Below are 14,914 nucleotides of genomic sequence, written 5' to 3' on the forward strand. Positions count from 1 at the left end.
TAAGGCATTGACTTTGTAGCTGGGATTTCTTTGCTACTCTTTTTTCATTCTTTTCCAGCCCACATGAACCATGAAGACTCTTCCCTGTACACTCTGGGACAACAGGAAGTGTTTGTTTTAGTGATCAACAATGCTACTCCAACCAGTGTGGTCCCCTCCAATGTTCTGCCCACTGTTTGGCCTTCACTTGGACTTAGAGAAGTGCTTGTAAATTCAAAGGAAGGAAGTGCGATGTCCCCATAGCCCCAAATGGGTAGATCTGCAACGGCTTGGAAGAGACTGTGGGCAGGGGAAGGAGAGATTTCTGCACCCCTGAAGTGAAGGGGCAATTCTACTGGCCTCACCTGTGTTCCTGGAGGCTTCTCTGCTGGTTAACCCAGAGCTGGACATAGACAAAAGTAGCAGCCTGAAGGAGCACTGCAGGAGGCATCCCTGAGTAGCTCCCCAGTATTCTTCCCATTCTGCAATCCTCAGTTCCCACACCTGCAAAATGGGGCTAGCCCACCTTGTCATAAGAATGAAATTCTGTAAAATAATACAAGTACCTGTAACTCTCTTAGAGCAGAGTATGACTTACATGGTAATAGTGGAAGAATAATGTAAATAGCTAACATTTATTGAGTATTTACTATGTGCCAGACACTGTTCCAGGCACAGTCTCATGTATTAGGGCCTATTCCCACTGATGAGGTGGTGTACTCATAGGTCACCAACGATGCACATGAGGAATGGGGCGGTTGTGTAAGTGCCCCAAAGGTGCACAGCTAGGAAATGCGGAAACAGGACTTGAACTCAAGTAGTTTGGATTGTTCAATATATGTTAGTTTCCTAATTTATATGTTAAGATTAAAATCCACCAACTACAAAATGGGCATCACTAAATTATTGGCAGCCATACTTACACCATGGGTACAAATTCAACCAAATAGGGTTTTGGGAGCTTAAACAACTGGGCTTCTGGTTCCTTTTGTTCCTCAGGGCTTTTTGTTTCCTTTTTTTTTTTTTTTTTTTTTTAGCATCTTTTTACTATACTGAACCACTGTGAGGACAGACATGGTTTTAAAATCACATCAACTAGCCATTATACTTTATCATCCCTGAAGAAAAGTTTGCTTCAAGAATTCATTCATTCCACAAATACTTAAGTACTTATCTGTGTCAGGCACTAGCAAAAGCTGGCACTATTCCTGCCCTCAGGGAGTTCAGGCTCATGTGGGAGAAACAGGCATTAATCAAAGAAAGACATAAGTAAATATAACTTTTCACCATAAAAAGTACCATGGGAGAATGATGCTGTGACAACATAAATAGGAAATGGTTGTGGTCCAGAGGACAGGGAGAGTTTCCCTTAGGAAGTCATGAGTGAATCCATAGTTGAAGGGGGGCAGTACTGGTTTCAGGAGAAGGGAGTTCTGATAGGCAGAGGGAATAGCATATGCAAAAGCCCTGGGTTAAGAGGCTGAGGAACAGAGCATGAAGGCAGCCTGGAGGGAGATCTCTTTGGAAGGGCCTGCAGGGTTGGAAGGCCACAAGAGAGGTTCCTCTTCCTTTCCTTCTCCCACCAAACACTGAGGTCACATCTGTTGAATGTACTGCTTTCCTTTCCAGGGCAACCTGCCTCTCCACTGCTCTCATGGGTCATACCTCATTAATGTGCTAGCTTGTTCAAACACAAATACAGAGTCATCTCTAAAATCATACTCAAAATTTTTTAAAGTAATACACTGGTTCTTTCTCTAGGTCAGGAGCCTTTATGAGATGGAAATTGGGTTAGTTTGCTTTGCTATTTGGAAATGAGAAAGGAAATTTGAATAAACCAAAAGAAAAATTGTAGGCCCTTCATAAAACCACATTCTGACAATTCTTCCTATTTTCCATCTTCAAACCATGCTAATTGCATTTCCTCTGACTTTGAAAACAAAGAAGGATGAGTTATCTTTGTTTTAAAGACACTCTTCAAATAGTGAGGTGAGGAAAGGAGAAATTGTGTTTCCTCCTACTGTTTTGCAGTGACTGAAATTCTCACTTGTAAGCTGTTTGCAAGCATTTTTGTAAATTCCAGAGTCTAAAAGGTGACCAGGAATGAGATCAGAAGTCAACTGAGCCCACCTGGTAGGAGGCAAAACAAAGGTTGCTATTCTTGTGGTTTGCTGAAGATTAATTTATTCACTTCTCTCTTGTCATGGATATTAGACTCAGTGCCATGTCATGTGACCTCTAAATGAATCCGACCTTCCCTGCACTGGAACTGCACTGGCATCGCTAAGCATTTTGCTTGAAGGTTTCCCTCTCAAGCTGCATCAGGAGTGTGGACCAGGGATATGGACCAGGGCTGCAGTCCTGGGAGCAAGTAACAGTGCTTTTTGCCTGTGGCTTAATTTCTGCTCTGTACCTTTTTATTTCAATTACGTGGGGAGGGGAGGGAAACAGAAAGAAAATTGATCTTAGCCTTAGTTGGTTATTCACCAGAAACAATAAACACTTTGTGGCCTAATCTTAGATATATTTTAAAATAGGTTTGTAATTTTATTTGGCAAACGTTTTTGCATCCCAGAGAACAATTATTGCCCATCTTGGGTTTCTGTGCTTGCCTGTCCCACATAGTGAAAGACTGAAGACTTATAAACAATGATTAAACCATTTCTTCCTGTGTTTTTTCCTCATTGGGATTCACTGTACCTCCCTAAGGCTTAACTAAACCAAACAAGATCAATGAAATTTATTCGTGGTTCTAAATAAACTTTAGACATAAAAGACAGTCCTGTCCTTGATGCCCCCGTCTGTCCTCAGAAAGCAGAAACGATGTAGACCAAAAGCGAAGATGGAAGGGGGCGGGTTAGGAATTGGTGAAGGAGATCTTTCCTGACTGGGGACAACAGGCACAGGATTTCTAGGTTGCATTACTGCCCTTCCAACTGGAAGATGCTGTCCCCTTCACCTGACATGGAGGGGGTCTTAAGAGTGTGAGCATTGAGGGAAGTGGACCCACTGCCTCCCACTGCCATAAGCACCTCAAGCTCAGTGTCAGGCCCAGAGACATGAACAGTCCACGTGGTAGGGTTTGCAGAGTCCCCTGCTGCCCTCTTACCCTCAGATTCCCCCTCCCTTGTGCCTACTACTGCACCTGAAGCTGCCAGGAGTCACCTAGGAATGAACAGAGCACCTGCTGAGTGCACTGAAAGCTTAGCAAAGTTAAGACATTTCCCCAGAGGCCCACAACTGGAAACCAGCAGGGCTGGGAGGGGACCCAGGTTGTGCACAGCCTGTGCTCCTTTATGACTCATCTAAGCATCAAGCTTAGTGTGGATTTAGCACAAGGTACTTTAATTTTCAATTGGTTGTGTGACCACAGCCAAGTCAAATCACCTCCTTGACCCTCACTTTCCCTCTTTAAATTGAGAGTTAAAATCGTGTCCATTGAATAAATGCTCACTGGGCATCTACTATGATTGAGACACAGTCCCTGTCCTTGTGGAACTTGTTACAACAACTGTAGCAAATCTGTCCCAAAGTACTATCAATACTCTGGAGTCTGTACAGTTATGGGGAGTATTAAGAATAGCAGCAACATGCCCTGGCTGGTGTTGCTCAGTTGTTAGAGCTTCAGCCCACGCACCAAAGGGTCTCTGGTTTGATTCCCCATCAAGGGTGCATACCTGGGTTACAGATTCACTCCCCACTCCTGGTTGGGGCACGTGCGGGAGGCAATCAGTCGATGTGTCTCTCCCACATCGATGTTTCTTTCTCTCTGTCTCTCCCCCTCCCTCCCTTCTACTCTCTCTGAATAGCAGTGGAAAAAATATCCTCAGGTGAGGATTAACAACAACAAAAAGAATAGCAGCAGCAATACCATGGCCCTAACAGAATGAGTGCTGGCCCCAGGCACAGCACCATGCTCAGTGCTTCACAAGCATGACCCAGCCTAGTTCTCCCAGCCTAGGCGGTCGGGACCCTATCACTCTCATTTTGCAGGTGAGAAACCAGGGCTCAGAGTTCTCTCAAGTGCCCATTCGGTACAGCTTGGAATGGCATCACAGGAATTCTGATTTGCACAGGTCTGACCCCAAAGCCCAATCACTGTGCTCTCTTAAGCAAGGCTCTATGCTGCAGCTAGTATAATGTTCTGTAGGACTCTTCCCACCTTGCCTCTCAGTCCTTTCACAAGGGGATGGCTAAGGATAAGTTCTTAAGGAATGAGAGAGGTCTTCCCACATTTCCTGTGGTCACAAGCATGCCCCACAGTAAGTGTTTTCTGGTGGAGTAGTTTTCAAAGATTCAACCTTTGACCTCCTGCATCAGAATCACCTGGAGTACTTATTAAAATGCAGATTCCACCTGGCCAGGGCACATGTCCGGGTTGTGGGCTCGATTCCCAGTAGGGGGCGTGCAAGAGGCGGCCGACTGATGATGTTTCTCTCTCATGGATGTTTCTCTCTATCCCTCTCCCTTCCTCTCTCTCCAAAAGTCAATAAAAACATACTTTAAAAAATATATATATAATAAAATGCAGATTGCTGGGTCCCAGTACAGGGTCTACTGAATCTGACTCTCCTGATAGGAAGTCTGGGAATTTGCATTTCCAACAAACCCTCCGGGAGAGTCTTATTCTTGCTAAAATTTGAGTCTGCTGTCCTGTATGAGCCCTGGCAGAACCATTTGTCATATGCATTATGTGATTTTTCTACAAATTCAATTCTCTGTGGTTTAAATCCTTGTGGCTTGAATTATTTGGTCTTAAAGACAAAGCTGCCATCAAAGGCACCTCTGTGTTCACTGCACCTGAAAGCCAGCTTTTTGGAGGAGTTCTGTACTGAAAAGCCGAGCTTTCCTGCATGAAGTGTACAGTTCTCTCTGGGATGAGATCCCACTGCTAAGTCAGGTGTGTGCTTTGAGATACTTGTTTTTCTTCTTTGAGATATTCATAGTTAGGGCTCTGAAGTTCAAAGGGGCCAGTGGAGAAAGGCCCACTGAGCAGGAATTTCAGACCCACAGTAAGGGTCTCTCATCCACCCAGTAAGGGGACCCCCAGGTCAGGGGCCCCAGTGAAGTCATAGCCCAGAGCCCTCAGCAGGAGGGCTTTGAGGGGCTGCCTGCCTGCTCCCCACCCCAGCTTGGCCTCTGCTGCTCTGAGCCAAAGTCTTCTGATGGAAGATTCAGGAGCAGGGGGGCAAGCTTTGAAGTCGGACAGACCTGGGCTTAAGGCCCGGCCTTACTGTTTACTGGCTGGATGACCTCATTTCTCCAAGCCTCTGTTTCCTGCCTTGTAGGGCACAGACGGCAATAAAACATACCTCTTGTGTGGTTTATGAGGATTAAATGAGATGACGCAGGATAACTCCCAACACACTATAACGGTTCAGTTCTAGGGAAGGGCTCCTACCCATTCACTGCTTGCAAACTGAGCCTTCCTTCCTGGCTCACTCCCTTGGCCAACTGTACTCTGGAAATGCTAGGTGGCTCTCCCTCTGCCACCTGCTGCCTGCCAGCTCCTTCCAGGCTGCAGATACCACCAGCAGCCCTGGGCAGCTCCTCATGCCCCATCTGCTCCACCCAGATTCCCTCAGTTTCCTCCTTTGCACTTTTGGTCACATCTCAGTTAAACGAAAAACACTTAGAAGTTAAGGTCCTATGATAGGAACCCCATCAAGGACCAGGAGAAAAACAAACAAAAAGTGTTACAAAGCTTGAGTACTCTAGCTCATGTTTTTAAACATGAGAACTCACAACCTAATTGTTATTACTTTAGAAAAAATCGTAGCAAACCTTAAGTTAGAAGCAGGAGAGTTTTAGAAGCAGGAATGCTGCCACACTCAGGCACTTGCTGAGAGCAGCAAGAAGAAATGTTTGGAACCTCACAGCAAAGAGAAAGAGAGGATGGAAAGAAAGGGAGGGAAGGGGAAGAGAAAGGAAGGGACAGAGGGGACAACTGATAGGAATATTACTTATCAATTTAAAGGAATAAAATATTGATTCACACTATGGTGCTATGGGTAAAGGAATAGAGTGAGGGAACCAGTCCAGTCAAGGCCGTGGTGGCTGTGTGACCTGGAGATTATTTAATCATTCTGAGCCTTAGTTTCATCCTCCATATAATGGACATAATAAAGTGCTTGATGTGAGATTTAAATAAGACTGCAAGTATGAAAGGGATAAGCACAGCTTGGCACAGGTTAGCTGTTATTATTAGGCACAAGGGACTGACAAGTTGCAAAGCAGGACAATACTACTACTGTAATGAGGCTGCTCTTCAGCTCTAAGGCAAACCAAGTTCCTGTTACTGTTCAGGACGGGGAGATGTCAATGACATCATGGTCTTGGCACGCTCCAGCTTTTAAAGGATTCTGTGCTCTACGATTTTGCAACTCCATGTGGTCTCAACCACCAGCAGCAGCAGCAGCAGCTGGGAGCTTGTCAGAAATACAGACTCTCAATTCCCACCCAGATGTCCTGAGTCAGAATCTGCATTTGACAAGATCCCCAGCTAATTTCTATAGACACTCAAGTTTGAAAAACACTGGCATAGCATGGAAGGAAAAAAATGGTAATGATGGGTTTTGGCCTGGGATGGGAAGGGTTAATGTTTAGTTTGGCTCCTGCCAAGGCACCGGAAACAGAAGGTTCCAGAGATTGAAGTCTATGCACTGATGGGACAGGAAGGCTCCCTTCCTGCCTGTGTCCTGGATGGCCAGGGGCTACAGCCTGGGACCTGCACTGAGCCTGAGCTGCAGTGAAAAAGCGTCCCTGAGTCTACAAAGCAGAGGGCATGCTGGGACAAAGGGAGGCCTAAGTGCCTCTCCTCAGGCTACCTGGGCTCAGAGTTGCCAGAATGAGCCTGGGAGGTTCAGTCCTCAAGCTAAAGGCCATATGAGGTCTGAGGCAGAGTGGAGAAGCCCAGAGGAATGTCACAGTTAACTGAGCAGGGCTCTCCCAAGGGAGGCTGGGTGGACAGCACTGGGATAGCTGTGTGAAGGCCTGAGGTCTCCTTGTTGCACCCAGCCCTACCCTCTGTCCCCTGCTCCCCTGGCCTCTAGGGGATGGGAGCAGGGCCCGGATCCTGGGCACAGCACTGTGACCATGCTTCCTTCTCAGTGCTGGAGCAGCTGCTCCCCGAGCTCACGGGGCTGCTCAGCCTCCTGGACCATGAATACCTCAGCGACACCACCCTGGAGAAGAAGATGGCCGTGGCGTCCATCCTGCAGAGCCTGCAGCCTCTCCCAGGTCAGACGTCAGCACTCTGCCTAGAGCTCCTCGAATACCTTCAGTAGCACCCTAGGGCCTGCTGGCAGGAGGAAGCCTAAGCCTCACAGCACAGCATTTAATACTTTGCGTGGTCTGTCCAATGTCCTTATCCACTTTGGCCCTTCACCACAACCCTGCCTGAGCTCTCTGTGCTTCTCCATCCTCAACCCACTACAAATTCACGCACACGATGCACATTCCACACATTCACATACACGCCACATACTACACTCACACACACCATATTCTCACATACACCTCACATGCACAGCACATCCATAACAAATACACACTTCACGTGACACACTGCACACACGCGACTCTCACCAACAGCATGCATTCATACACAGCACACAACACACATCTGTCACACCCCACATGCTCTCACACACAACACACACGTACACGTAGCACATACACATCACACACTCCTAAACAGACACACATTCTCATACACCACCTTTATGAGCAGTACACCGACCCCACATTATTCATTCCCTGCCCTCTACTTCCCACAGCTTCTCTGCCTCACTGTCTTCCCAGCAGCAAGGCCCCCGCATCTGCTCCAGCCTTTTCTCTACACCCCAAGTCAGCCCATGAGATGACGTAAATCAAGAGCTCAGTGAACCCCAATGAGCTGTTCCTGTGTCCCACACTACTGAAGGGGTCTGAGTGGTATGCTGGGAAGTCACTACTGAGTGACTCTGAGCCTCACTTTCCAGTGATAAAACAGGCTGATGTCATTGGCTGCCCTCACAGGACTGGGAGGAGGAAAGGGGCAGTGGTTTGCTGAGCTTGCAGGAGCCTCCATCCCTGGCCAATTCCAGAGCAGCCCCTGTATTTGTTTTCTATACAGGGCTCTGGGCATCCTTTCACTTGGAGAAGGAGATCTCAGTAACAATGTAAAAATGAAAACAAGGTTTGAAACCAAGGGAATCCTTTCGGTTGCCCACATGCTTTGCAAACTGAGTGCTGTGTCCTGTGTGGGATAGAAGTCCAAGTGGGGCAATGGAGACCTGGGTCCTCCTCAGAGTCAGCAGCTGCAGGTCCCCTCCCTCCTCACTGTTGGCATGTTCTCCTTCCTCCCAGCAAAAGAAGTTTCCTATTTGTATGTGAACACAGCCGACCTCCACTCTGGGCCCAGCTTCGTGGAGTCCCTCTTTGAAGAATTTGGTAAGTGATCCTTTCCCAACCTGTCTGTGGAAGGGTCCTGGATGGGCAGGGAAATACCTGCACCTGGGCCTGGCTCCAACATGACAACATTGATCACTTTAGGCAAGTCCCTGGGCCTCTCTGGGCCCTGCCAGGTCTGAAAGTCTAATCAAACCTGTATAGTTATGGGAAATCATCCCCAAAACTTGAGGAAAGGAAGAGATGAACATGCAAGCCTGCTACTTTGCACTCATCGGCAATGGCCGCCTGGGACCCTGGGTTGAGCGATGCAGTGGCACCATGGGCATGGGAGCAGCTGAGCTGGGCTGCATGCAGAGAGTGTGCAGTGCCGTTTCATCTTGAGGGAAGACAACACTCCTTGACACAGGAAGAAGGCTATGGGTCAGGCGAGAGAGTGTTAGGGCTGAAAGACTTAGGGAAGACACTGCTTTCACGGCATAACCCTTACAGATTTGCAGGGCATTGTACTAAAATTTATCTCATTTGACTCTCTCCATAACCCTGAGAGACAAACAAAGCCACTTTACATACGAGAAGACCAAGTCTCGGAGCAAGAAAGTGATTTGCTCACTAGGGTTACTAATGGAGTTTGGTGGTAGAGGCCTTCTGACCCCAAGTCCAGCCCTCTTCCTGCTCTGCCATGCTTATCCTCGGCTTTCTCTGCCCAATGGCCTGATGCTTCACAGACTGTGACCTGAGCGACCTTCGGGACATGCCAGAGGACGATGGGGAGCCCAGCAAAGGAGCCAGCCCTGAGTCAGCCAAGAGCCCGTCTCTGAAACACGTGAGTCATAGACTGGCTTCTCACACCCTCAGGCCCTTTGTTCCTCTGGAGGGGGCAAGGGAAGCTCCCCCGCTGATGCTGGGGACACTCCTGGATGTGCAGGACCCTGTTCTCTCTTCCATGTGGTAGTTAAAGGCAAAAACTGCACCATGAGGACATTTCAACGATTCATGCTCACTGTGTCCCTTCTGAGCAGAGATAATGTAGTGAACTGACCTGTCCCATCAGGCCCAAAGATGAGGCAAAGGGTTATGTCATGACTTGTCCTTGCAGTAATAGGTGGAGTGAGAGGGAAAGCTCTGGACCAGAAGTTGAGTGGTCTCTGCCCTCTTCCCTACTGCTGCATGGCCTTAGGCAAATCACTCACTCTATGTGAGCCTGAATTTTTCACCTACAAAATGAAGGTTTGGATTATATCCAGGGTTCCAAGCCTCGGGGCCATAGAATTAGGGTAAGGGACTCATAATCACATCAAGCATAGTCTGTCAACGTCATAATTCACTATCATCAGCATCAACAGTATCAACTGTTGACCACAATTAAGTCCTTTAAATGCTCACAGCAACTGAGTGAGGTTATCCTCATTTTGCAGGTAAGGAAACTGAGGCTCAGAGAGAGTAAGTGACATGTCGGTGTCCCACAACTATAAAGTAATAGAGTGTAGCTGTAAAGCCAGGGTTCCCTGGCCCTAGAACCTAAGCTCTTGGCCACGAGGCAATACTGCTTCACTAAATAATGTCTCACGTTTACTTGTCCTGTAGAGGTGATTGTATGGTGCTGCAGAACTCACAGTAGCTTTTGATAATTTTGCATTTGCTCACTCAAGTGTATAACAACTTCTACGTGATAGTCCACAAAACTTTTAGATATTACAGAGGAGCCCTGATGCTTAAATAATTTGGATAAGAAACACAGGACCAACCAAATAAACTCTTAAGGTTTCCCAGCTCTGCCTTTCTGCAAGTCTATTAGATATTATAGCTACACAGTCAGATCCCGCCTTCTAGGAGCTCCTGCCTCTCTCTCCCCAGCCTCCTTCCTGTCATTCTGCTGTTCCCCTCTGTTCTCCTGGCCTTCTTAGTCTCACATACCTCTTTCTTCTCGCTCCAGGCAGCAGACCTGCCTCCACCACTCCCAAACAGGCCTCCACCTGAAGACTACTATGAGGAGGCCCTTCCCCTGGGGCCAGGCAAGTCCCCTGAATACATCAGCTCTCACAGTAAGTTCTGGTCCCCCTGGGAGTGGAGGGCAAGGGGCAGGAGGCTCCTCTTCTGAAGCTCCAAGCCTGGCTCCCACCAGCTATACCTACTTCCTGAGGAGTAGATGCCTGAACGAATGGCCTATTTAGTGACATCCTGGGTACATCCGTGGGTGTGGACCCGGGGGTCAGGAATTTGGGCTCTAGTCCCCGTTCTGTGTGGCCTTGGACAATCCTCTTCCCCTCTCTGGGCCTCTGTTCCCCTACCCTCAAAATAAGAAAGAGGGGCTAGATACACACATGTAAATGCGCTAGGTGGAAATACACAGATAACCACTACGCCACAGTTCCTGGCCCTAAAGCTCATGCTAACCTCAGTGCTCCTCTTTCAGTGAACTGGTGAAATGATGTATGTTTCAGCAGAATCATATCTTACAGGTGGATTAGGTTATGAAGTCAAGGCATATGATAAAAAAGTACCTGGTCAAAATCAGAGGTCTTCAGAGTAGAGTTGTGAGCACCCCAGGGGATTTGTGAGATGATGTAGGCAGAAGCATTAGAAGCTTCATTTATATCTAGATCGACGCATCTTTTTAAAATTTCTATGTGAATGTTTTGTAGTATTTATAATCTAAGAATAGCATGATGCTTATAATTAGTTTCAATATAATTGTATACGTGTAATATACACATACATAATATTTATATATATGCAATTTATACATGAACAACTGTAAGTATATTTCATGATTACATTTTTACTGATAGGTGAGTACAATAAAATAATTTAGAGGGCACTGGTACAAATTATCTTTGAAAAAAATCTCTTAAATTGGCCATGAAAGGAGAGTGTTTGGTTTTGACTTGTCTCTCAGTCGGTCTCCTTCAGTGTTGCAAGAGGTATCTGTTTCTTTGAGGATCAGATAAGTCACTGGCTTAGGTGTAAGGACTTAACATTCCATACAAGAAACTACATGATGGTTTTTGGATGACCTTGCATGGTAGTAGAACATGTATACGATAATGTTTGTGTGCTGGAATATTTTCCAACCACAAAAGAAGTAAATAAAATAGGTCGCCTGTGCTGATCAGAAATAAATTCTAATATAGTCACAGAAAAAAAACCAAAACACTGAATACTGCATATAACATGACTCCACTTATTTTTAACAGGATACACACACACACACACACACATTCATTTCAACCATTTTTCTAGGATATACAAGAGACTCTTAACAGTACTTCCCTGTGGAAAATGAAGAGAAATCTGGGTGAAGGGAGCTTATATTCCCACTAGAAGAGAGCATATATTCCCAACTCAACTTGTTTTGTGCTGATTGTGCTTTTCACTATGGGCATATATATTTTTTTACTGTAGTAAAATATATGTAACAGGAAATTGACCATTTCAACCATTTTAAAGTGTCCAGTTAGTACATTCACAGTGCTGTACAGCCATCACCACTATCTAGTTCCCAAACACTGTCATCACTGCAGAAGGAAATCCCATACTCACCAAGCAGTCACTCCCTATTCCCCTCTCCCGAGCCCCTGCCAATCACCAATCTGCTTTCTATCTCTGTGGATTCGCCTTTTCTGCATATTTCATAGAATAGAATCATACAATGTGTGGCCTTTTAATTCTGGCTTATTTCACTTAGCATAATGTTTTCATGGTCCATCCATGTCATTGCATATAGCAGTATTTCTTTCCTTTTTATAGCCAAATAGTATTTCACATTTTGTTTATCCTAAATTCATCAGTTGATGGACATTTGGGTTGTTTCCACCTTTGGGCTACTGTATATTATTTTTATGATTACTAAACTAGGTAAAACAAAGTGAAATGGTGAGGTTGGACAGATGATCAGTCGCTCTCTTCAGCCTTCATAGTCATGGGGTCGAATGTCACTGTAAGCAGCTGTTTGTATGTGGAGCAGGTGACTTTATCTTCTCCACTGGAGAACAGGGGAGGAAGAAGGGAATGAAGTGCTGCTGTGGCCCTGAATCCCAGATGAAGCCCCTTCAGCTGGATGAGGCTCCTCCACCTCCCCAGAGAACTCACTCCGCTCTTGGCTGGGACAGAGAATCCGCCTCTGGAAGCAGCAGGGGCCCTGAGGCAGTAGGGGAGGGAGGGCCTCAGGAAGGGCCAGGGACCTGTCCACGGAGAGAGCGCCAAGCCCATCAGGGAGTATCCTTCCTCTCATACTCAGTGTCCAGCCCTGCCAGGTGTCTGAGCACTTTGGCCAGGGTGCCTTTCCCTCTTCTCCCTCACAACAACTCCTCCCCCACCCCCACCCCCACCCCCACCCCTCTGGTCCTGACTCCCCCAGTCCACCTCACGGACATGTCACCAGCATGTAAGGCCTCAGAGTACCTGCTGGGAAAGGCAGGCTCTGAGCCTCACTTGGGAGACAGAACTGGATGTCCCAGTCACTAAGAATTTGAGCACTGCCATCCTGCGGAAACAGATGGACAGCAGGGCCTGGGAGCCCAGAGCAGTGCTCTGAAGAGCAGTGTGGTGTGAGAGCTAGTTGGACTGGGTGAGGGAAGGCTTTCTGAAGGAGGGGTTGTGCCTCCGTCCCCTAAGCTGGCAATCTTGGTTCTCATCCAGGTTCTGTCACTAACAAATTGTGTGTAGCTCAGTTTCCTCATCTGTAAAATGGGGCTGATACCTACATCCCTGCATTATGGGAATGGGAGGAGATAATAATAATAATGATTGTTGGCGTTTCTCTAGCACATTGTGTGTGTCATGCACTGTGCTGGGAGTTCATATGCATTATATCACTAATCCAAGGTGGGAACTGTGCATGTCACTTTAAGGTAAAGAAGCTCAAATGCAGAGAAACTGTTTTCTTTCCAAGGTCACTCAGCAAATGGTGGAGGTGGATTTAAACTGAAATCTGATCAATCCCAAAGCATATGCCCTTAACCCACTGAACTTCAGAGTGTGTTCCAGAGATGATCTACATCAAAATAACCTTGTTGTTGTTTCTTTAAAAAAATCCAACTCCTTGGAGTTCAATATATTTTCTGTTTTTACATATGTTTTCAAATGTCCTATTAAGTAGTTGAGGGGTTTTTAGTGTAGATTTCTCAGCCCAGTCCACACTGGTGAATCAGAATTTCTGGGGATACAACCCAAGGGTCTGCATTTTAAAAAGACACCTGATCATTCTGAAATAGAATAAAATTTGAGATAGTGCCCAGCCATGTACTGTGCTGCACCCGAATGAGATTGTGTTGTGAAAATCCAGCACGGGCAGCTGCTGTGTAACTTCTGTGTACATTATTATTACCTCCTCTAGTCCATTTCCTCCTTCGCAGTCAGAGGCTTAGAAGGGGAATGGCTCTGACAACAAGGGAGGTGTATCAGGGAGTGCAAGCAGAAGGGCTGCGGTGGCAGAGAATGAGGCAAAGGCAGAATAGCGAGGGGGTCAGGGTCACCGCTCTATGCAGTACGGGGACCAAGCTATGACCAAGACACACATCCACACACCAGTGCTCTGGGGTCACTGAGGAAGGGCTTATCACTCTCTGCCTGCCAAGGTCAGAGAAAAGGTCTTTGAGCTGGGTCTTGAAAGGTGAGTAGGAGTTCTCTGGGAGAAAATAAGAGGGTACAGGGAACAGCATGAACAAGGCCTGGAGGTGTGACAGGGCCCACCAGGGCAGTTCCTGGTGACGGGAGCACAGAGGGCACAGGGGGAGCTATAGTAGATGAGATACATTGAGGAGGCCCCACACCCTGGCTGGGGAGAGCTGCAGGGAGTGCCACTCTCTCTCCCCTGAGTGGGGAATGGTATCCAGGGTCTTCCCCAGCCCTGGCCCCTGGGCTCTGCCTACATTTCTCCAAAGTGGGGCTCCTTCTGCCAACCTCACAGATGGCTGCAGCCCAGCCCACTCCATTGTGGATGGCTACTATGAGGACGCAGACAGCAGCTACCCCTCGACCAGGATGAACGGAGAGCTGAAGAACTCCTGTAAGTAACAGGTGGGCCTTCGGTAGGTTCTGTCCCCTTGACCTGACCCTTGGCATGCACGTGCCACCCTGCCTGAACCCACTGGCATCACCATGGAGGCCCCAAAGCCCTTGTCCTCACTGGCCTCAGGATTCAGTGGAAAGATCACTGGCACAGGAGTCAGGAGCCCCCGATGGACCCCTTGCCCTGACTCTTGGTGACTGACCTCAGATGAGTCATTTATTCTCTTTGAGCCTCCAGTTTCCTTATGTATAAAATGGGGATTTGCTGGAATGTCATGAGAGTGACCTGAGAAGATGAGAAGATGATGAGGTAGTGACAATCACTGATGTTTACAGAGCACTCACTGGGTGCCAGGCACTTAACTAAACTCCACATTCATTGAATCTCCCAACAGCCCCACTTAGTAGATACTATGATACTTTTGTTCATTATGACCGTTGTGCTGATGAGGAAACTAAAGCTGTGAGAAGTCAAGTCACCAAGGCCACAAAGCTAGTGGGAAATGTAAAATACAGCACCCATGGGGGGTGT

The 14,914-nt window shown here is 47.1% G+C and overlaps 1 protein-coding gene across 1 annotated transcript in view; it reads left to right on the forward strand.

Moving 5' to 3' along the window:
• AFAP1L1 (actin filament associated protein 1 like 1) overlaps nucleotides 1-14,914 on the forward strand; it is a 54,167-nt gene that overhangs the window by 16,999 nt on the left and 22,254 nt on the right. The window contains exons 2-6 of the mRNA XM_081136706.1: nucleotides 7,090-7,218; nucleotides 8,329-8,412; nucleotides 9,099-9,196; nucleotides 10,307-10,415; nucleotides 14,282-14,380. Coding sequence (XP_080992832.1) covers nucleotides 7,090-7,218; nucleotides 8,329-8,412; nucleotides 9,099-9,196; nucleotides 10,307-10,415; nucleotides 14,282-14,380 — 519 coding nt within the window. The remainder of the gene's footprint in view (nucleotides 1-7,089; nucleotides 7,219-8,328; nucleotides 8,413-9,098; nucleotides 9,197-10,306; nucleotides 10,416-14,281; nucleotides 14,381-14,914) is intronic.

Source organism: Miniopterus schreibersii (assembly GCF_964146895.1).
Source record: "Miniopterus schreibersii genome assembly, chromosome: 4".
Lineage (NCBI taxonomy): Eukaryota > Metazoa > Chordata > Mammalia > Chiroptera > Miniopteridae > Miniopterus > Miniopterus schreibersii.